Consider the following 22101-nt stretch of genomic DNA (forward strand, 5'->3'; position numbering starts at 1 on the left):
ATAAAACAAACCGAAACCGGGAACAAACAAAAGTAAAGCAAACTAAACTTTAACATACAAAACTAAGTTAATCAATTAATCATCAATTAACTTATCATCAGTTAATTCAAAAATAAATACATGAATGGATAAATAAAATTTAAAAAATAATAAAAAACGCGTTTCGACCGGGTGACGCAAGACATCTTAAGGGGTGCCGCAAGAAAAATTTAGTTACTTCAAAAAGTTATTTTGGAATAACGTCGATTTCGTGAAACGACAACATTCAATATTTCTGTAAATTGATGAGGAAAAAAAGGATTTTAAAGATGAAAAGTGTATTTCTACCTTGGCTCGCATTATTTTGGAAACGGCATGATTTCAGGCAGTAAAATGCCAGAATACCTTCATATTTTGGCATGGAGGTGCCCGAATATATACTTCTTTTTGACAGCCAGGTCCCCGTATGTCTGTATATGCTTTTCATGATTATAATAATCAAAATTACATTTTCCCCGCTTGTTCGCTTCCCTAACTCGCAACATCTAGAAACGGGTAAATTCGGGGCATCAAGATGCCCGAATATCCTCATTCATGTTTATATGGCAACGGGATGCCCGCATACATTATTGTTTTAAATATCTTATCCTTGTATGTCGATTACAAAATAATTTGTATATCAAAGATTACATTTTTAGACTCGCTCGACGAATGATGCACAAGTAAGATTCTGTGATTAAAAACCCTCTCTCCCAGGAACCTCCCCCTCACTAGAAACTCCCCCCTCCCCAAGGACAACAACACCCCGAAGACAACCCCCCCCCCGAAAAAAATGACCCCCCCCCCCCCCCTGTTCCTTAAAGAGGAATTCCACCCTGATAATAAGTTGGTTTGTATAAAAGCAAAACAATTTCCGGGGGGGGGGGGTAATGTCCAAGGGGGTGGTTGTCCTCGGGCGGGGGGGGGGGGGGTAATTTTCTAAGGGTATAATTGTCCTCGGTGGGTTATTGTCTCGCTGTTGCAATTGCCCTAGAACCGACTTCCGGGGATGGGGGAACGCGAAAGTTTTTATTTCTGAAAAGGGTGCCGTGACTGAAAAGTGGTTGAAAAATGCTGCTGTAACACACTATCAGATTAGTCCATGGCGCCACGTCGCACACCCAATAATACGAGATCCAAAAATTGACTAGCAACTAAGATAATGTGTTCCGGCGGAATGCAAAGTGCCCACCATATCCAAGCGAGAAAAGGGCGCCATTTGGTTGGAATATATCGCAGACGTATAAGCTGCATGGCTATATAACTCAAAGTAAAGAGAATAGTTTGAACGCGATACTCTGTGGGAACGCTGGGATACAGCAACTCGATCAGGGTAAGACAGTTTATTTTTTTTATTTTTTTGAATTTCATTTTCAGAAATTCATATGTTTTGGAAGCCTTGTATATTATGTTTTCTGTCATATGTTTAGAATGTGTGAAATATGAAATAGAATCTGTTGGAATCACGAAATGCCTTAATGGTATTAATCAGTAAGTGCAAATTTATGTTGTCACAGAAATAAATTGGCGATTCTTGTAGTTTGACTGAGCAATATTCCCCAACAGGCATTCAGCTTTGAAGCTGCATGGTGGCTTTTAAAATGGAGCTGTAGACATTGGCTGTTGGCCGCCAAAATGACTAAATTCTCGAGTTTTCTAATCATACCCGATTCATATATTTTAGTTTGTAACCAAGTTTCGTGACAGAAAGTTTGTCATAAAGGTTGTTCATATTATTTCATCCGAAACAAAAACAGAAAGATAAAATATATGTTCTCATTGAATTGCCTTCCGTACCGTGACAGTGTATCATTTTTTTTTATTAGTTTGGAGGATTTTTTCCACCTTTGAAGTCAGATACTGGAACTACGATCAATGATGTCAGCTTTCCGATGTATTCTGACAGTGGTCCTACTCGGTAAGATCCATTGCCTCTACCCTATACTAATTCTCTACCTACTCTTACACCCATCTATCCATCAATCTTCTCATCATTCATCCATCCTTCTATTCTTTCCGATCCATCTTTATATTTTTCCATGCATCATTCATTAATTTTCAATCCGTTCCGTCCATTATTTATCAATTTTGCCATCCATCCATTCATCCATACATCATTCTGTCTTAGAAATTTAAATGTTAGCCTATTATCCCCTCCGGTTCTCTCTCTCTCTCTCTCTCTCTCTCTCTCTCTCTCTCTCTCTCTCTCTCTCTCACACCTTCTCTGTCTCTCTCTTTCTTTCCCCCTTCTCTTCCCTCCCTCTCTTCCAATATATCCCCTCTTTAATTGTTTCAATGAATTTACCTTCTTTGTCTTTCATCCATTTCAATAGACCCAAGCCCACCTATAAAATTGATTATAATGAAATAGGCCTATCGTCATATCGAATATCATTTGAACTATACTTTCTGTAAGACTATGTAATGAGTGGCAATATTTAGAAAAGTTTGAAATAATGCAGACATTACTCTTCTTATTCAAAATGCATGATTGATACATCGAGGAAGGAGCACAACAGTATATGGCAAAACAGTGTCCATGCATGATGATTATTATCATCTACAGTTCATGGCAGGTATTATGCGCATAATTTACCCGTTTTCAATCCGTCTACTAAGCTGTGCCGACGAGGATTGAGAGGGATTTTCTTGTCTTATTTCTTTGCATTTTTGATGATTCTTCCCCTCTGTGATTAGCAATTGAACGACGTGTATATTCAGTGACGTAGCTATATTATAGCTGGGAAGGCAATGAGGAGAGGAGGGGGGACTAGTCTTTATCGGTGGTTGAAAATTAATGCAAATGAGAATAAAAATGGACAACAAGTGGGAAGGTGAGAAAGAGAGAGAGAGAGAGAGAGAGAGAAAAAAAGAGAGAGAGAGATAGAGGGAGGGAGAGAAGGAGGGAGAGAGAGAGAGAGAGAGAGAGAGGGGGAAAAAAAAGGGGGGGGGGGGAGGGTCGCATTCGAATAATATTCTTTTCACGTTCATTTACCGCCCACCATCTGTATGATATGTCAGAAATCACAAGTAATCATGATAATAGACAAAGTAACAGTATGAACCAAGCGTTGTAAATATCTGCCCAATTATGTTAGAACCTTTTTAAGTATTAAGTATACTTTTACTTGATCTTTGCTAACTTTCAGGTTAAGCGATATCAAGAGAGATGAGGGGGAAGAGAAATAGACAGAGAAAGGGAAAGAAGGGAGGAGGAGGAGGAGGAGGAGAGAGAGAGAGAGAGAGAGAAGACGGGCGTAAAGGAATACAAAGAAAACTCATTCTTATCTATATACAAAATTACAAATGAATGAGTATGAAAAAGAAACAATGCAAATACTTTAATAGCGCAGGTAACGCAAAGAAATAACGCCTCATGTGCAAAATACATGCAAACGAAGCGTTATTTCGATTGCGTTATTACCTGCGCCAATAAGCATGTCACGATAAGTACGCACTGGTTGCAATATTCATTTCTCAATCACTTTTTTTCACGAGTATCACTCGCACGTGGTTCTAGGACAATAACCCCCTGGGCAATCACCCACCGGAAAAGTACCCCCCCCCCCACCCGAGCACAGTACCCCCAGAAAACTACCCCCAAGGAACCCCCCCCCCCCCCCAAAAAAAAAAAAAAAATACCCCCCGAGGACAATTATTATCCCCCGGAAAACCAACTTATTATCAGGCTGGGCTTCCTCTTTAATAAACAGGGGAGGGGGGGGGGGGGGGGGGGGGTAAATTTCCTCGGGGTGGTTATCCTTGGTTGTCCTGGGCCGGGCCAGGGGGATTGTCCTAGGGGGTGGGGCAATATTGTCCTCGGGGGTAATTTTCCGGGGGGGGGGGGTCGGGTAATTGTCCTTGGGGGTAGTTGTCCGGGGGAGAATTTTCCGGGGGTGATTGCCCAGGGGGTAATTGTCCTGATACGGTGGCGCATGACTGACCGTGCAATCATGACGCCGTCCTATATGTCAGAAAATCACGCTAGCACCGGATCTTATATTACAAGTGAAGATTAACGGTGGTATCTGGTTTTTTCCCCTTACAAATATCTCTAAATAGCATATGCATTGATCAAGGGTGTGGCATGTAGCGCGGGTACTGCGTCACAAACTTTGTGCCATTGCTATCTAAACTACCAGCACCACGGGTTGGATATCCCAATGAGCTATCCGGATGATTGGGAGGATGACCCACTCGACTACCCGAATGATGGACAGGACACACTAGGCTACCCGGACCCTATTGATTATCCAGATGATGACCAATTTGACTATCCGGATGATGGGGATGATTTCAACCACATCCACAGGTGTGAGGTAACCATAGCAACATCACCCTTATGAATTGTCTCGTTAGAAATCGAATCTTCACGTATTGGATAAATCACAATCACAAAACTGATTTTAATTAAGTATAATGTGCAGCAGAGACACATCAGAGTTTTGGCAGATGTGTATATTGTTATCAAAGGTAATATTTGACTTATGGAAATATGTATGAAAAATAATTAAGCGGTCAAAACATGATGTGAAGAAATTATGGAAGGTGACAATAGTTTATTGGATTCCTGTGAAATGTTTCAACATGTTATATTCTTAATTATTGAAAATGAATATTATCTTTTCACTTACTAAACGATCTTAAAACTTTCCGGAACATATCTCTTACATTCTAAAATCACTATTATTTGTCGTACCGGTACCCCTCAAACTGTGTCAATCATTTTCTCTCCTTTCCCCCTCTCCCACAGATGAATAACTTAATGAACGAAGGAATGATGTCCCTTTATACCTTCATGAACGACAGTGTATACATCATGGTCCCTGCATCTTCATACGGTTACTACTTAACAACCTATTGCTATGAAGAAGAGATGGAGGAAATTTGCACTGCATTGTATCAACATGGGGCAGCCTCCTGGTCAGGTATAAGTTTATTTCAAATAAACAATCATGCCAATATACCTTTTACAGTTTAGTTTTTGTTTTTGAATTGTTACTTACTTCACAAGTTTTGACTATGATGTAACAATACACACACCTGCATACTGTCAGGGAAATGGAGTAATATTTGGAAATTTGTGACAGCATTTCAAAAGTATAAGGAAATAATAATAATAATAATAATAATAATAATGAAAACGGTGGTTATAAACCACTTTCCACCGAAGTCTCCAAGCAAAAGAACACCTGTCTTGCACGAAGTATCAATATCAGTAACTTTGCACGACTGTCTTGGTTCTATCAATATTAGACACTTCTAAATGTTGCCAAGACATCAAGTGGTGCAGTGAATGTTGCTCAGATGAAACCGATAACATGTCGATGGCTGATACAGATGACGAGGAGATAGAGGTGACTTTTTTGTATATTCATTTTTTCACCCCTTGACAACTCAAACATACCGTTTCATTAATTGATCATGCTTCAACACATGATTTCTTAGCACAATCAATATACCTCGAGAAACAACAAGGCACTCATCCCAAAATTATAACTTTTATTGATTATTAATCAATGTAGCACTGTCATAGTATGTCAGTATTGCCCCCAAACAGTTATTCTGTTATTATCTTAAGATAAGTAAGCTTGAAACTACATGTATATTCTGTTTCAGAATAAAAGAACTGCTTCTACAGAGGAAGAAATACATACAAAAATTAAAACAAAAAAGAAAAAGAAACACACTTTTTCACTTGATCACTTAAGAATCTGCTTCTCCCCTCTCCACCCCTTTTAACATTCAAGCTTGGGCGATCATTTCTTAACCTTCCTCTTATTTCTATATACAGACGTCTGTAAATTTGACCCAGTATCCAGATAATATCCAGGCACCAGCGTTAGGTACTACTCCTGATACCCCTCCATCTAATACACCTGAGAAGAACTCGTCTTGCTGCCATGGTAACGAAACATCTCAAGACGATGCGGTGATGAGGGCCAGTAAATCTTGCTACGAGTGTTGGAGTGATCCTTGGGGCGTATGTGGGGATGGTTTTGATCCCAGCAGTGAGGAAGTGATGGAAGTTCAGTGTTACGATGGATGCCAGGTAATTAGTATTACACTGATCAATGAAAATAATATCAATTACACATTAAGATCATGAACAATAAGAACAACAATAATAATGATAATAACTTAATTCCACAAGCCTTGCTTTCAACCAAGGCCACCTCATCTTTCTATTGTAATGCCCTATTCTGTCAACTTGTTATATTCATGTCATATTTGTAATGTGTGTTATGAAAGAAAGATAAATAAAACTTGGACTTGAACATGAGTAATCATAATATTAATCTTACAGACTGAGATTCAAAGTTTGATAAATACAAAATTGAAATGACAAATATCTCCCGATGTCTGAACAGAAGTAAACCTATAATTCTGTATTTTGGGGGGTTTTCATAAAGATTTGCAATCTCTGAACATAAATCTTTGACTCCCACTGTAAAACTAAATTTCAATCCTCTCAACGCCCTTTTTCCTTGGTGTCACCAAATTTGTCTATCTCCCCAAATATTCTTATTCTCTTAGTTGGACTTTACTTTTAATATACTTGTGTCTCCTTCTGTTCTGTGGAGACAGCATTATAAATGATCAATGCTATTAATTGAGTGATTTGAAGTTGGGTGTTTAAGGCAGGTGTTAGTGTCTAATAAACACTAACACCAGCCCTAAACCCTGAAATGGAAATCAGCTGGTGTTAAGGCTTTGACTTCTAAATATCATCAACTTCTGGGGCTTCCGGTAGCTAGTGTATCGATTTTGCAAAATTGTTGTCTGCTGAACCGACCTTTGTGGCTGGTGTTAATATTTACGTACAAACGTCCTATTCACTAACACTAGCCCCTAGAAATTAAGCAAATGTTGATTTCCAATACAGTGTTAGTGTTAAACTATTGTTATTGATATTGGTATCGGGCTCTTAATTTCATCAGCAAATTTGTAGCTTGATTTTAATAAGAGCTCTTGACTGCTCTTAACACTAACACTAACACCTGACTCGAAATCACTCAATGTCTTATTGAGCTGCAATCTTTCTTTCTCTCTCCTCTCTTACATGACTTCTTAGAAATCTGTCCTTCCAGAGTTTGTGAGCAGAGGATGTCTTTCATCAGATCATCAGGATGAATGCATGAAGAAAGTCTGTGTGACAGAACTCTGTACACATTGCTGTGTAGGAGAGTTATGTAATGCGGCACTTCACAACGTTCACATTTCCATAGCTGCTGTTATGTTCAATCTTCTTGTTCTCTTACTTTACACATACCTATTACAGAATGATTAAACAGCAAATATAAAACCAGAAGTGTACATGGTCCACAAAGTTGTTGAAAATTAGGCATTGTATTAAATGCATTGCATATCAAGCCTAGTTGGGCGATCCAACTTCACAGGTTTTCGCAACCTTCATGGAAAGCCCCGCATATAACCTTTGTAAACATAGTTAAAATTTACTGTTACTTTGTATATTTTGATTTTTATGTTGCGAAATAAAATTGAATTGAATTGAATTGAATATTGTTTCTTCATATCATAAAGCACTCTGCACAATCATCAATTATACAAACATTACTCTAAAGAACTCTGAATAGTGTCTTTATATCAATGCAATGTGTATAATGCATGTCAGTTTACAAATTCAACAAATTTCTATAAGCTTTACTTTGATTATTCAAATTCAAATTAAATGTACTCATTATATGTCATGTGCACATCAATTTTGATATCCTTTTGTCAGTTTTCTATAAATGAAGAAATTTGCACACATCAAATGTTGATCTAAAGAAAGGCTCTGTATCGGTAATTAATTTACAGGAGTACATGAATGGAATTCAATACCGTTATGTAATAACCTTAAATCCAGCTCCACACTCTTGCAATTTAGAACTCTACTCAAACGTTACATTTTTAAAACAATGTCATCCTTGACTCATTCCCATCTCTTCCTTTTCTTCTCTTTCTCTTTCTCACCTCTTTCCTTTTTTTTGTCTTTCTCATTCTGAACTCTCCTTTTTAAAATTGCTCGTGTGTTTGAGTGTGGTTGTGGAACTTGTGGGTGTGAGCTTAACGTGGGATATACCTGCCGATAGTTAATGGTTGGTCCATTTTTGTTTTAATGTATGTACATATTTATGCTATTTAATTTGATGTTGTGTTTACCTTGTTAATGGCCTCTTTTACATGCACAAGTTGCTTTTTAGTTGTCCTGGCTAATTCTTTATCATTTCTTAGTTCTGTATTTATGATTTGTAATGTTTTTATGATGCCAAATAAACTGAAATTGAATTGAAAAGAAGAAAAAAAGAATTCCTTTGAATTGTTATTATTTTTATTGTCATCACAAGGTAATTTGTCATGCAAATCTTTTCAGAAATCAGGATAATTTCCCTCTGAAGTAACCAAAGTACAGATGATTGGTTTGCTGGAAGCCACAAAGCATTTACTCACATAATTATTGCATAGAGTAATGCCCTTTTGACACTCAACAGACAAATGATCTGAATCTTTATTCTCAAGTGCATCAAAAGTTGTTTGAATTCTAAGCTGTATATTCTTTTAATCATGAATACTAAATCATGACAAAGTGTTATCAAAGATCAAATACTTTGGTATAAAGACATTAATCTTCATAACCAACCCACCCAAGTTTCTAGGGTATGACTTTAAGCCCTACATCCCGTGGAGGTGTTTCACAAAGACTAAGGTCGACTTTAAGTCGGACTTAACTATGGCGGGCCATTCATGCCACTGGTTGCTCTCACCATTATCATCTTTAGATCATTTTTTCCTTCAATAATGATTTATCAAAAATGTAGATTTGAGACCTTCATATTTGTATGTCCCTTGAGAAACTAATGCCAGTAAATGGTGAGAGCAAACAGTGGCAAACAGTGGCCTGCCATATTTAAGTCCAACTTAAAGTCGATCTTAATCTTTGTGAAACACTCCCCTGGTGTGCTACAAGCACATGAAAACATGCTCTCTTAGCAGTTACATGAACTAAACATCAGCATGTATGAGTTGTGTCAAAGATAAGGTAAAAACTGTAGCAATTCCTCAACATACCACTGTCCTTTACCAACTGCGGAACATGTGCTTCTGCGACAATTCCCTACACTGGTTGAATTCTTCAATTCAACCCTAGATCCTCCACCATACTTCTAACAGTAATCCCAACCCTAACACAAACTGAAACCCAGTATCAACCCTAACCTAACCCTTTACTGTCTGCTTCGAGCCACAAGGGCATTTACTCTGTGTTGAAGAATATGATTTAACACCCTTTTAGCTCCAGATGATATCTTTGAAGAACCGACGCCAATACCAAATGCCGCTGGAGCAAATTTGGATCGCCTTGTCACCATAACTTATCATTGGCTGTTCTGTAGACCATTCATTACCCCGGCCCCCCCCCCCCACTCCGTGAACGGATGGATACCAAGAGTGTTCCCAAACTCTCTGGCTCGTAACAAAAGAAAAAGGACTACCCGTATTGACTATACACACCAGACTTTTGCTGAAAAGGGGGGGGGGGGGGGGGCTGGGAACATGCATATGTGTACCCTAAATAACACTGAGTGGGGGGGGGGGCTGGGTTCAATACAAAGTTAATTTTTGATACATCTCAATTCCTGTCATCTGTCTTCCTCCTTCCTGGTTCTCTCTGAAGCTTGTTGGGTAGCTTGAGCAGACAGGGGGATGTTTCCTAAGAGAATGAAAACACGAGAGAGAAAATTTAATAATTTTTTTTTTTTTTTTTTTTTTAAAGGACAAATCCATTCAGGGCGACAGGGCAACCAGACAGCCTGACATGTTTCAATATATTTGATTTATTGTCTAAGAACTCCCTGCAAATTATAGTTGTATATGTAAAACTAGGGTCACCCTTTTCAATACTGTAAAACTAGATTCATTCGCATGCAAGAAAGTTTATAACTATAATGCAAAAAATGGATATCAAACCCTACCAGGAAAGCTTGAAAGCTAACCACTGTGTCTCCCTGCCCGTGACTTTGCCCAGTCAATTAAAAACTAGATGGAACTTTGACTGCGTGCAGTTAAAAATCATGCCTCCACCATAAAGAAATTTTATATCCCAAAAAGGAAGCAATTTTTAAAATTCAAGTTTGATTGCAATCCATCTGTCAGTTCTCATGATAATGCGTTCACAAGCTATCTATAGGCATACATATTGAGCCCCATGACCTTTGACCTCATGATCCTAAAATCTAATCAGTTCATTGGCTCTGGAAGATAAATATATATGTCTTGAGTTTGATGGTAATCTGTCTATCGGTTCTCATGATAATGCGATCACAAGCTTTTTCTTAATACATAATGAGCTCCACGACTTTTGATCTTTGACCTCATGACCCTAAAATCTAATCTGTTCATTGGCTCTGCAAGATACATACATGACCCAAGTTTGGCGGGAATCCATCAATCAGTTCTTGAGATAACGCGATCACGAGAACGGGACGTACGGACGGACAAGTCAAAAATATAATGCCTCCGGCTCCTTCGTAACGAAGCATAAAAATGAAAGACACTACTCCGAATACTTGAAAATGTTGAACAATGTCAAGTACCGTAACTAATCTAAACCCACCACATAAGTGCAAGGGAGGGTGAAGCGCTTACCAGGTGGAGCAACAAAGTACTCTTCACAAGTCTTGGCAGCATTCATCAATATCTCCTCTGCACAGTAGCCTTCTGTCACCGTATCATCTCTCAAGTACAACTCTCTAATAAAACAATACCAAAGAAAAAAACATCTGTAGCAAAATAAACTTCTTGATTTATAACAGTTTAGTCTAAGTATGCATAGGCATAATGTGTTAAGGTTTTGTTTTCACATTGTTGTTTTCATATTTGTGTCTAGAAACATCAATTTTAAGGTGCTGTTTAACATTTTGACATGGAAAGGAATGTAGTTTGATTTGTATCAATTTAGCATAACATAATAATAATATGTCTTGTTTACCCAGGGTAGCCTCATCAGTATACACACTGTTCTCCCAGCGGGACCTGCAATCATATCATATCCCCGGCTTTAGCTGAGCTACCATGAATTTCTTCCTACTGGGTACCCATTTACCTCGCCTGGGTGGAGTATGGCGAGTTTTGTCCAAAATTATCAACAAAGAGTCAATGAATGATGCTAATAAGCCTACAAATTTAGAGATCATGATAGCTACATAAGGAATAGTAAGTTCAAATGAATTCCACATTGTCACTCTCCAGACACAATCCAGATTCTCATCAACTTTCTGACTCCTTAACAGTTATACTCTCTAAACATTGCTTTGCACCAAATTACTTTTTATTCGATCAAGAGATTAAAATTTGGATAAAAAATATACTGCACATTTCAAGTTATCACCCAACTGTTACGATAATCCTGTATCGGTGTTAGTTGAATAAACAACAGGTCTACCATAACAAACCTGTCTGCCAACTCTATATTTTTCTGAGTTACCTACCATTACTAAGACCCTCAAACCTCAAACTCATCATGGTGGCATCAGCGGGATCTTTGAAATCAACTTTGACTTTGACAGTTGAGTAGTATAATTAGCAAAATTGCGTCGTTCTATCACACCAGACTTTACCTGTCTTCTAAGACCGACGCCATGGGTTCTACTCCAGTAGTATCCACATCATCTAGTTGCTCTGCGAGAGTGATGGCATGCTCAAGCCTCTCCACACCAGCAGAGCTGTTGAAGTTAACAAGCGCTAACCGCTCCAGGTTCTCAATGGTCTGCGGGTCCACCTTGACCTAGGGATGAGGAAAGTCATTTTTTTAATATTTTGTCATTTTTTAAAGCCAGATTACTGAATTGGCAGCTTCCTATAAAATGATGGTGCCCAGCAGGAGGGGCATATAAAGGGGATATGAAAGCCAGTGAAAGAGGATTTCAAGAAATATACCTCAAGATTCCACCCTTCTTTGACCATATCGACAGGATAAATTTCTGTATAACTTGTCAACAATGGTATGTAGTAACTTCTATATACCATTTAATCCTTTACCGTTTTAATTACAAAACTTAAAAAATAAACAATAAAAAAAAAAAAACAGGAAAAAAAAAAAGACCACAGAATCTAATTTGTCATGATTATTCAACATCTTTGCAGTCACCAGTTATAATTCTGTGATGGGCCGTCTATTCATGGACTTACATAATTACTAATGGATTAATTCATAGCTGGAAAAAATTACATCTAAAGACTAGTAAAGTGACCTCAGGATAGGTTTACGAATGACAAATTAGTTGTGCTGCTATTTGAAAGTGATATGCAATTGCATATTTGTATTTATACTTGCATAAGTTGCATTTACTAAATCATTTCTTTGTTGTATATGCCATATTCTAATAGTGGAAAAATCTTTGCAACTCCCTGGCTTTTGGTGCTGGCTTGTAAAGATAAATTAAATTATCAGATTATACAGACTATAGATCTAGATGGGTCTAGTCTTTACCTTGTTTTTCTTTTTGCTTTCTCTCCATTGTGGTTTCTGTGGAATCTGCGGAGGCAACAATATGACATGATTTAACGATACATTAATAGAACTATATGACTATTGTGTTTTTGTTTAATTCATTTTACTTTTTCTTCTTTTTATTTTGAGGGTGACAATTAATTCTTACCATTTTTGTTATCAAAACATTCAGACGTTTCAGAACATCCCACATGTCGTATTTTATGATATTTTCCTTTTTAGTTTGCATCACATAGATTTTTTTTCTTCAAAACTCAACTGCAATTCTAAGGAGCTTTGAATGCCCCGTTTCCATCTTTGATAGCTACTGTAGTTTTGCAAGAAGTCTCGACACTGCATGACCGTACCTAGCCCTAGGCCTAGGCAGGCCGTCGGTCCCGGGACGGCGGCAATCCCATTGCCGATGTCCTGCAGCTGCCTTGATCAAGTAGATCTAGAGTAATATCACTCTTTTCCTCAGGAAATGAAAAAAATATCTCGCCTTACCTTTGAATTTGAGGTGGTGTACTCACTGTAAATAATTCGACCTAATGCAAGCGAACTATTTCGCCTTACAAAAAACAATCTGGACATGTTACGAATCATTGCATTGTGACCAGAAACAGAGAAAGGCAGAATTCTACACGAGTGCTGCGATCACCTGACACCAATGTCCATGTTACAGTACTAGGTGGATCCCCGAAATATAAAATTCTTACCTGAGATGGCGCTAGACAACTCTGATCAGTGGACCTGTGATTGTGTTAAGCTGAATCAATCGCAAGTCCGCTATTCAATTGCAAGTTTGCAGTACCTTATCTCTTATCATTATAGTTGCGGTTGATATCAATCGCAAATCAGTTGCAGTTAATTGTAACCGTTCTAAGACGGGGCCCTGATCTGACTTTGATTAGCTCTATCTGTTGCAATACGTAAGCACGTAACTTTGATGATTTAAACGTTTTCACCAACAAAAATGGGCACTATTTGGGGAAAAAGGGGGCACCTTCAAAGGGATTCTTAGAGCAAAAATATACAAATTTTAGACAATTGTATATACCCCTACATTGAAATGATTATATTATATATTAGCAATCACACGAGCTTGCGTAGTGAGCGAGCTCCAGGGGGTAGTTAAGTTGCTCTGAGTCGCTTTAAAGTAGAAGCGCATGTTATAAAGAAATGAAAAGGGGACATTATATCAAAAGGGAAAAGGACGCTTATTAGAAAAGAAAAGGAGCAAAATCAAAGTAAAAAGGGCTATTACCAGAGGTGAAAATGTAGCACTTTTCGCACCAAAAAAAGAAAAACTCACTAGAGATGAAAAACGGCACTTCATGAGAATGGAAAAGGTGCATTAGTCGAATGAAAATGGTCACCTCTAAGATATTAATAGGGGCACTTATCCCAAATGGAAAGGGGCACTTCTAAGGCGGGAGATGTACTTCTTACAAAGAAAAAGGGGCACATGTCAAAGTAAAATGGGCACTTGCCCAAATAAAAGGGGCACTTATCAGAGCCTGAAAATGGGATACTCATCACATTTAAAAAGAAGCACTTATCAGAAAGGGAACGGGCAATTATTAAAACGGGCACCTCTCACATATGAATAGGGGCAATTATTAGAAGTGAAGGGGCATTTAATAAGTGAAAAGGGCTTAAAGGGGCACTTCTCGTACCTGAAAAGATGCACTTGTCGAAGAAAAAGGGCCAATCAGATTTTAATAGGGGCACTAATCTTATTAGGAGGGGCACTTCTTACGAAGAAAAAGGGGGCACTTTTGGGTACTTGAAAAATTGCGGGGGCACTGTGCCCCCCCCCCCTGGAGCACCGCCTCTGACTTTCTTATACTGAACATCATAGTATTTATCTGATTGAAACACTCAAAAGAAGAAAACAAACTTTTGAATTTCCCGATCATCGAAGAGATGAAAAATATTGGCGTCATTTTCTCACGACCAAGATTGCATACCGGTATATATCATTTCCATATAATCTCTCTCTTTCTCTCTCTCTGTTCCTCTCTAGATATAATTATACAGAGAAAAAAACAAAATGAGACTATCATAATGCTGACGATAGGAATACATGTACTAGTATATTACTGTAATATAAACAATTAGGTGGGGCTACTATTGTTTTTTAAGTAAATGTTCAACCATCAGCTGTATTTTTTCGCAAGCAGTAACCAAGCTCTTTTAACATCACTTTTCTATCGGCCACGTGTGTTTCTTTGATGACTAAGACAGTGAAAACAACCAATCAGACACAATCATAGCCTATTTTTAAAAGAAGGAAAATTTAGGCTCGCAGCCGCCAGATAGTATAGGCCTACCCTAATTGTTGGACACTCTGTCCTGAGTCAAGGCTCACTGACCATACCCGGCTAAAGACAAAATCATAAAAAGGGCACTGTATAATATACCCCAAAGCTCTAAAACAACATTTTACAAACTACAATTCTCCTCACTAGCCCAGTATAACTGTAATATTTTAATGACCGCCCCTTTTGTTTACAAGTGATTATATAATTATTTTCAGGATTACTCTCTCAAAGCAACTTCTTGCTCCCTAGCTTACTCAGTATTTCCCCCTTTTGTCAATTAGGTCTACTTGTTTTTTGGTTTATGTTAATTTGTAGGCCTTTATTTTTATATTCTATAAAATGTACATTATTTTGTATTTTGCATATTTTCTTTTACTGGCATGTTGACAATTACCAAATGATAAAGATTAGAGGGGGAATTCCCGATCGCCTTTTGAGGATTATACGTCACAATGGGATGGGCGGCCATTAGTCCAGTAACCATGAAATTGTAAATACGTAAAGCGACTAAGAAAATGTCATGCTCCAACATTGAGAGCAGGACGTCTGAAATTACATTATTTCCAAATAGTATTGAAGACAATTAATAAACAACCTGGGCTTGTGATTAGTAATGTATTTCCTAATTGATGAAACCTAATAAAGGCCTGAATTTGTTCTCATCATGCAGTAACTCTTACACTCATGAGTCAGTGGCGTGCATCCAATTCTACGGCCCAGTATTTAAAAGTTTTTGTTGGGGAGGGGGTATACCACACCCCCTCGAAATCTTCTCTAGAACCGCTACTTTGTACAGAAAACAAAAACTGAAGAAAAACAAACTTTAGGAGAAAAGAAGGCAAGAGAAATTAGAAACAGTGAACAAATAAAAAAGAAGAAATCGAATGATGGAAATTAATAAATCAGCAAAAGAGTGACATCATGCACTTGCCAAGAATTTCGCAATACCAATTTCTTGACAATGACAGAAACACGTTGTGTTGATTGATGACACCACTCGATAATAACATATTTATCGGACAATTCTATTTTGATAGGGGGAATCTACGGCAATTAAAATTTTAGTAGAAAATTAAAAGGTGATTTTATCGAAAAAATTTATTTTAAAATAATGAAATTTAAGTTTAATTTTGGAAAAAAATAACATAAACCTACTATGATATTGTAAAGTTGACAATTATTAGGACTTTTGACTTCATTATAACTTATTACCCCCATTAATAAAAGTGGACGCGTCTTGATATTCGCCACACCTCTTGTGTTTTGGGAATGTGTGTACGTGGTATGGTATCTTGCATGCAAGGTATGGCTTCTTCGCGATCGACGAGCAGGAGTGCTAGTGCAGTACCAGCCAAACCTTACCCGTGTTACATGCATTGAACTGTGTGTATTGGGAACGAACGGTGCGAGAGTTCGTTTCTTTGTCCGAGATCGATCAACATGGCCGCGAAAGATGTCGCGTCGATGTTTCAATATTGGAAAGAATTCAACTTAACACAGCTTCAGGTAAATACCGTGACAATTCAGTATGAAATCCGAAGTTATTTGATCATTGCGGTCACTTTGGTACACTTTGTTGGTTGTTCAGCAACTTTTGAAGCTTTGATTTCTAGCGACGAAAAATCGACGAATTTATCAGAAATTGATCCAAATGGCTATATCTGTTCAATATGCTGCCGCTGAGAGTTGGCCTAGATTGCTGTGCGCGCTTTGTGTGGTGGTGATGTGTGTGTGTGCAGCGGTGTTGTTATTGTATTGAGAGGGAATGAATGGGCTGTGAAGTGTGAGTGTTGTTCTTATTTTGGTCCGTGCTATTTCGAGATGGAAAGGAGATATATATTTTACCTTTAGCACACAAAAGAGTCAAATGTTGTCATGTTTTACGATGGTTAGCATGATGAGGTGAAGTTTGGCATCAACTTTTAGTTTTAGCAGTATTTCAGTGATGATCATGATTGCGGAATGAGAGAGTCCGAGCTGATGTGATCGTGTTACAACTAAAATAAGATTTGATATTGAGCTCAATCTGTATACTAATCCACAATTACATATTTCAGCTATTGTTTCTGGTGTAGGAAATGCTGGCAGTACAAAAATGATTTTGTGTAATCAGATACAAATTATGTTAAAACTTGTCGTAAAATCTACCGGTAATGCTGCATTCAAGTTTTTCTACCGGTACCATTCAAATATTTTTGCTTCATTAATAATAATATTAATATGAACCGGATTGAATTATCGTCTTTTGATATTTTATTTTGAGCATGCTAGTACCTTTAGCTTATTTTGTGTGTAAAATGTACAGTGTGATGAGAAATTTTCACTTGTATTCACCTGTATTCACCTGTCTTTTCGGGCTCCTTAGTAAGACAATGTCTTGTAATGGCCTCCCATAGTTCATCAGTACACCACTGCAAAGAGTTCGTTCCTAAATACAATAGTTTCCATTGTTTTTTAATAGTACAGGGGGAGGGGGGGGGGGGCGGTGGTGAGATGCTCATCATTTGATAAATATACCCTCTATTTTTTTTATAGCATAGTGAGACTGTAGTTTTTATGTTTAGTAATTGATATGATTACAATTTTAATTTCTTTTTAAAGATGACCTGTTAAACTAATTCCAGGAAACATGTACTGCATTTTAAGATGCTGATGAAACCTTCATGTAAGAAAAAGAGATACATTTTGTACAAGTTCCACATTAATGAAACAAAATCATATGTTCATTAATGAATAATGATCAAGTTAATATTTTAATCACCAGAAATCCAGTCGGCTGACATTTGTGATTTATAGACAATATGCTTTTAAGAGTTTATTGAAATATAAATAATCATGGCATTGGGTCAGTTTATGTAGGCCTATACTGTACCATTTATTTGATTGATTCTAAAAAATTAGTAATCTGTAGGTAGAATTAGCGAATTAAATAAGAATTGAGCTTGAAAGGACAATTTGATGAGGACTGGGTGAGTGGGTGCAACTCATCATTGTTGCGTGAAGATTGACCCTCTAGATAGACATGGTGGCTATATGGATGGATGAACGGCTGGCTGGGTCAATAATTCTTGAACTCTGCAAAGGTGTGTGACAAGCTGATAATTAGTCTTCAAAAGCAAGTCATCCGTCACAGTTCACAAGAAATGACAGGGTTTCAAAGAGTGTGCAAGAAAAGGTATTGCTTGCATTGGACTCTGAATTGTCATACATGTACACATGGACTGAAGATTGATATTTAGGAGATTTACTTTGAGATAGAAAACTATAATTTTTTGTTGTAAAGATATACTGGAAAAGATTGCCAACAACTCTGCAAAAGTGTTGAAAAAGTTTCTTAATCTTCATTGGCAAAACATTCATCATAATTGTTCACAAGAAATGACAGGGTTTCTTAGAGTACAGTCTGAAAAGTGTGTCTTGGATGTCACTTTCTAGAATGCCACATTGTGTGCACATTAAATGAATTGGGGCTGGGCTGGATAATTAATGATTTTAGGACTTCAGAGAGATACTGGAGATGAGGTATATTTTATATAACTTGGAGACATTGTCAACACCTCTACAAGGGTATGGCATTGCCAAGATGATTTAACAGTCTTTAATGGCAAATAATCTGTCACTACTGTTTTCAAGATATTACAAGTATTTGAGGAGTGCAGAATAGTATTGCTTTGACTGTATGTAATGCCTTGAGCATTGAAACCTTGCTGGAGAACGCTTGTAGGACTTCAGAAAGATAGATTAGTAATACCAATATTTGTTGCGTAGCATGTCTAACACCTCTGCAAGGGTGCGGCATTGTCAAGATGATTAAATATACTTTAATGGCAAATAATCTGTCACCAATGTTTGCAAGATATTACAGGGCTTCAAAGAGTATAGAGATTGCAGAACAGTACATATTGCTCTGACTCTTTGTGTTGTCACACCCATACACATTGATTTGGTAGAAAATAATTGAACCGTCAAAGAGAGACAGAGATTGATTTTTCAATTTCTATTAATAAGGTATTCATGGAAAGAGAAGACCCTGAAAATGTAGTTCAACAAAGATTGGTTCAATGAGCCTCAAGTCGGAATTTGGCCACAACCTACATGTATATCTGAATATCTGTCACCACATTCAAAATATCTTTTTGCTGAACTTGCTTCATACCCCTGTGCATAATGCTTATTAACTACATGATTCAAGCCTCCACTATAATTTTCTTTTTCTTAAATGGCAGTCCACTTTGGCATGCAGAGTGCATATACCTGAGGCCTATGTTGAATGTTGAAAATTTGGGGGTCCAGACCTAAAATGTAGCTATTGGGCATTCTTGTGTCATGGGGTCATGTTAGTGTCAAGGAGGCTACATGTACCAAAGGTCTAAAATAATGTAAGAGGGAAGAATTAACAATTATAGAAAAAAGGATAAATTGCTCACAATCAGGATTTAATTTACTTTACCCCTTTGTGTGGTTTAAACTTGTAAGTGCTAGCACACTGTTATGTATTATGTTAGATAATTTGTTTTCATGTTATGCTCCAATAGCGGATCTAAGTTTCATGTGGGTGGTTCTTTTGTGTGTGAAAGTGCACTTTGTTCACTGTTGTCCATGAAGTTGGAAAACAATTTTGTAACCTTGTTTTATTAAACGATTGTGACAATATGTATGTTCTCAAAACTAGTTTATTGATCAATCTCTAAGATTCTTCAGATTAATCAATACAGTTCTGAGATGATATACACTTTACATTTATGGATCAACTATCAAGAACAAAATATAAATCAAATCATACAGGTATTTTCACAATCATTTCATGAAATGGAGTAAGATAAATTATTCCAACTTTATGAGCAACATTGTGTTTGAAGAACACTGTTCAAATATTTGGTTCTAGTTTCAAAATCAGTTGTTTGATGTCATTTTGGGGTTCGTTTTGTTTGTTTAAAATCTAGTAAACTTTGATGGATAAAAACAAACATGTATGTTGTATGCATATCAATTATCAATCCATTAAGAAAAGAGTAGTCTACATGTACAGAGGCTAGGTTACAACTGTATGTACAATGTTAATTTGTTTTCATTTGAAACTGCTTGTGGATCCTATTTTGAGATTTAAAAAAAGAGAAGAATTTATGCAATTTGTACATCAAGAAGGGGTCTTGTATGAGAGAAGCAATGTTCACTGTTCATGGGGTAGAACACTAGAACCAGCCTTCACATGAGCAGTGAAATGCATAAACCTAAACATTACACCATACACACTGGATGGATACAAGTTTTTACTTGTACTTAACCTTGCTTTGATTGAAGTATCGAGAGGAAATTCCATGGTTTGGATTCTGAGGAATGGGAAAAAAGCATTGGGATGCTATTGAATTACTTGTTTTGTCAGGCGTCTATGGAGTGCTCTGGGCGCTGCACCATTGAAGAGCATGCGTTCTTGGTCGGGATCTAATCACAGCCAGAGAAATCAATGCTGTAAATATTGTTACTTCAAGGAAAATCTGCGAGATGGAGAGGAGGAAAAAGAGTCGTAGTTGGATTAGTTGCTTGTTCAGCTTGCCAATGGTCTGGAGCTAAATCTTTTGCCTGTCTGATTTACTCGTCGATTAAATCCAATCGCTGGGAGTCTCCACTCTCTCTGTTTTTCCATCCTTATAAAGAATTGATCGGTTCTAGTGGCTTATTCTTGCAAATTACCAGGTACGGTTGATGCCTACAAGTGTAACTGGTTTGTATACATCAAGAGACTTGATTTCCAATTGTAAACCAATGACTGAAATTTCTTCTTATTCTTCTTTTTTAGTATAACCCCCATCATTGTTCTTAACATTAATTTTAGCCCCATCTTATAAGCAGAACTTTCATATTAATCGTAACTTATTAGCGATTGATATCAATCGCAACTGTACATTAGAAATAGGAGACTGCAAACTTTGGATTGATCAGAGGACTTACGATTGATTTGGATCAATTGCAACTCTTTATAAGACGGCCCTGAATTCTAAATTAGGTTCATTTTTTCCATAATGAATACTCAATCCTACAAATCCGCAGTCGTCATTTGTCATTTCGTAAACCTGCGTTGACTGTATTTATCTATTCATACTACTCACAAATTTGCCAAATCCATGTTCACGTGGAACTGCCTTATCATAATCCAAACACTCTTCAGAATTAGGCCTAGCTTTTCTTAATTTCTTTTGTCTGAGCGAAAAAGTTATTAGGAGAAAAAACTAGATTGATAATGATCAGTTTCCTGAATATCCTGTAGTCAAATAGCAAGAATCCATCAGTAATTCTGACAGGAAATGGGATCAATTGAATGGATTCCGGAAGAATCAGGCCGAACACAATCCTCAACTCATTTTTAGGCAATATCTACATGCTTGTAAACAATCCATACAAGGATTGATAACAAAGAACCGCATATTTGGTTTCTTTTTATCACCCCCTTTTTCTCTTTTCACGGCACGATCATTTTCCATCATTGCAGGGGGAAACCGAATTTATCAGAGGAAATCATCAAACAGTGAATTAAAATGAATTAAACCGGTGACCTTTTTTTAATGGGGCTGTTATTATTGGTGAGCTGAGGGATAATGGATGGGGCATAATGAATGGAATTGATGGATAGAACGGAATTAAGAGGAAAGGGTCATGCTTGGCAGGCCATGGTTATCATTTAATCAATTGTGTAAATGATCCATCTGGACATCAGCCAGATGTTCACTAGTGATAATCAATCCTGCAGCATAGAACTGGGGGGTGTTTCACAAAGATCTTAAGTTGAACTTAACTCTAAGTTGGACTTAAAAAGTATGGACAGCCATTTGTAGCCTTAAAATCAAATAAATTCAATAGCGAAAAATTTAAGTATTTAAGATTTTTTTTGTAAATTCCACATCAAGAACATGAAATCACTGTTAATGGTAATAGAAAATATTATTGATTTGAATCAACATTTTATGCCTTTTAAAATAAATTTTACAAAGTATTCTCATAGATGCCAGCGGCTTTCCATAATTGTTAAGTCCAACTGTTCAACTTAGGATCTTTGTGAAACACCCCCCTGGATTCATAATATATTGGCTTGCATGTACATGTACAGTGTAGATGTATGGACCATTTGACATAATTGGCTTGGCCAATATTGAGCATTTGATATCAATTACTAAACCAATTTACTGTTCTGCAACTGTTTGTATGAGGTTGTAAACATATTTTAAGTATCATTGTTTGCCAAAGGATTAACAAATCAATAAAATCAAGTTT

At 37.2% G+C, this 22101-nt stretch overlaps 2 protein-coding genes across 2 annotated transcripts in view; one reads left to right on the top strand and one right to left on the bottom strand.

Annotated features, from left to right (window-relative positions):
- Positions 1-8335: 8335 nt before the first annotated feature.
- LOC579436 (glutamyl-tRNA(Gln) amidotransferase subunit C, mitochondrial) lies at positions 8336-13135 on the bottom strand. The gene is made up of 5 exons (XM_779554.5): positions 13016-13135; positions 12509-12553; positions 11637-11803; positions 10666-10769; positions 8336-9730 (listed from the first exon to the last, which is right to left on the bottom strand). The coding sequence occupies exons 1-5, from the start codon at positions 13112-13114 to the stop codon at positions 9660-9662; spliced, it is 486 nt and encodes a 161-aa protein (XP_784647.3). The 5' UTR covers positions 13115-13135; the 3' UTR covers positions 8336-9659.
- Positions 13136-16119: 2984 nt separating this feature from the next.
- LOC575361 (homeobox protein cut-like 1) overlaps positions 16120-22101 on the top strand; it is a 41187-nt gene continuing 35205 nt past the window's right edge. The window contains exon 1 of the mRNA XM_011673420.2: positions 16120-16341. Within this exon, the coding sequence (XP_011671722.2) occupies positions 16276-16341 (66 nt within the window). The 5' untranslated portion in view covers positions 16120-16275. The remainder of the gene's footprint in view (positions 16342-22101) is intronic.

The sequence above is a fragment of the Strongylocentrotus purpuratus genome, unplaced genomic scaffold (genome assembly GCF_000002235.5).
Source record: "Strongylocentrotus purpuratus isolate Spur 01 unplaced genomic scaffold, Spur_5.0 spur5_scaffold_2, whole genome shotgun sequence".
Taxonomy (NCBI): Eukaryota; Metazoa; Echinodermata; class Echinoidea; order Camarodonta; family Strongylocentrotidae; genus Strongylocentrotus; species Strongylocentrotus purpuratus.

Bases quoted from the DNA above. Each gene is read 5' to 3' on its own strand.
- LOC579436 (XM_779554.5), bottom strand. From the start codon at position 13,114: ATGATTCGTAACATGTCCAGATTGTTTTTTGTAAGGCGAAATAGTTCG. The intron at 12,554-13,015 runs GTAAGGCGAGAT...TTGCCTCCGCAG, and splicing joins ACACCACCTCAAATTCAAAG to ATTCCACAGAAACCACAATG. The intron at 11,804-12,508 runs GTAAAGACTAGA...CCTCATCCCTAG, and splicing joins AAAGCAAAAAGAAAAACAAG to GTCAAGGTGGACCCGCAGAC.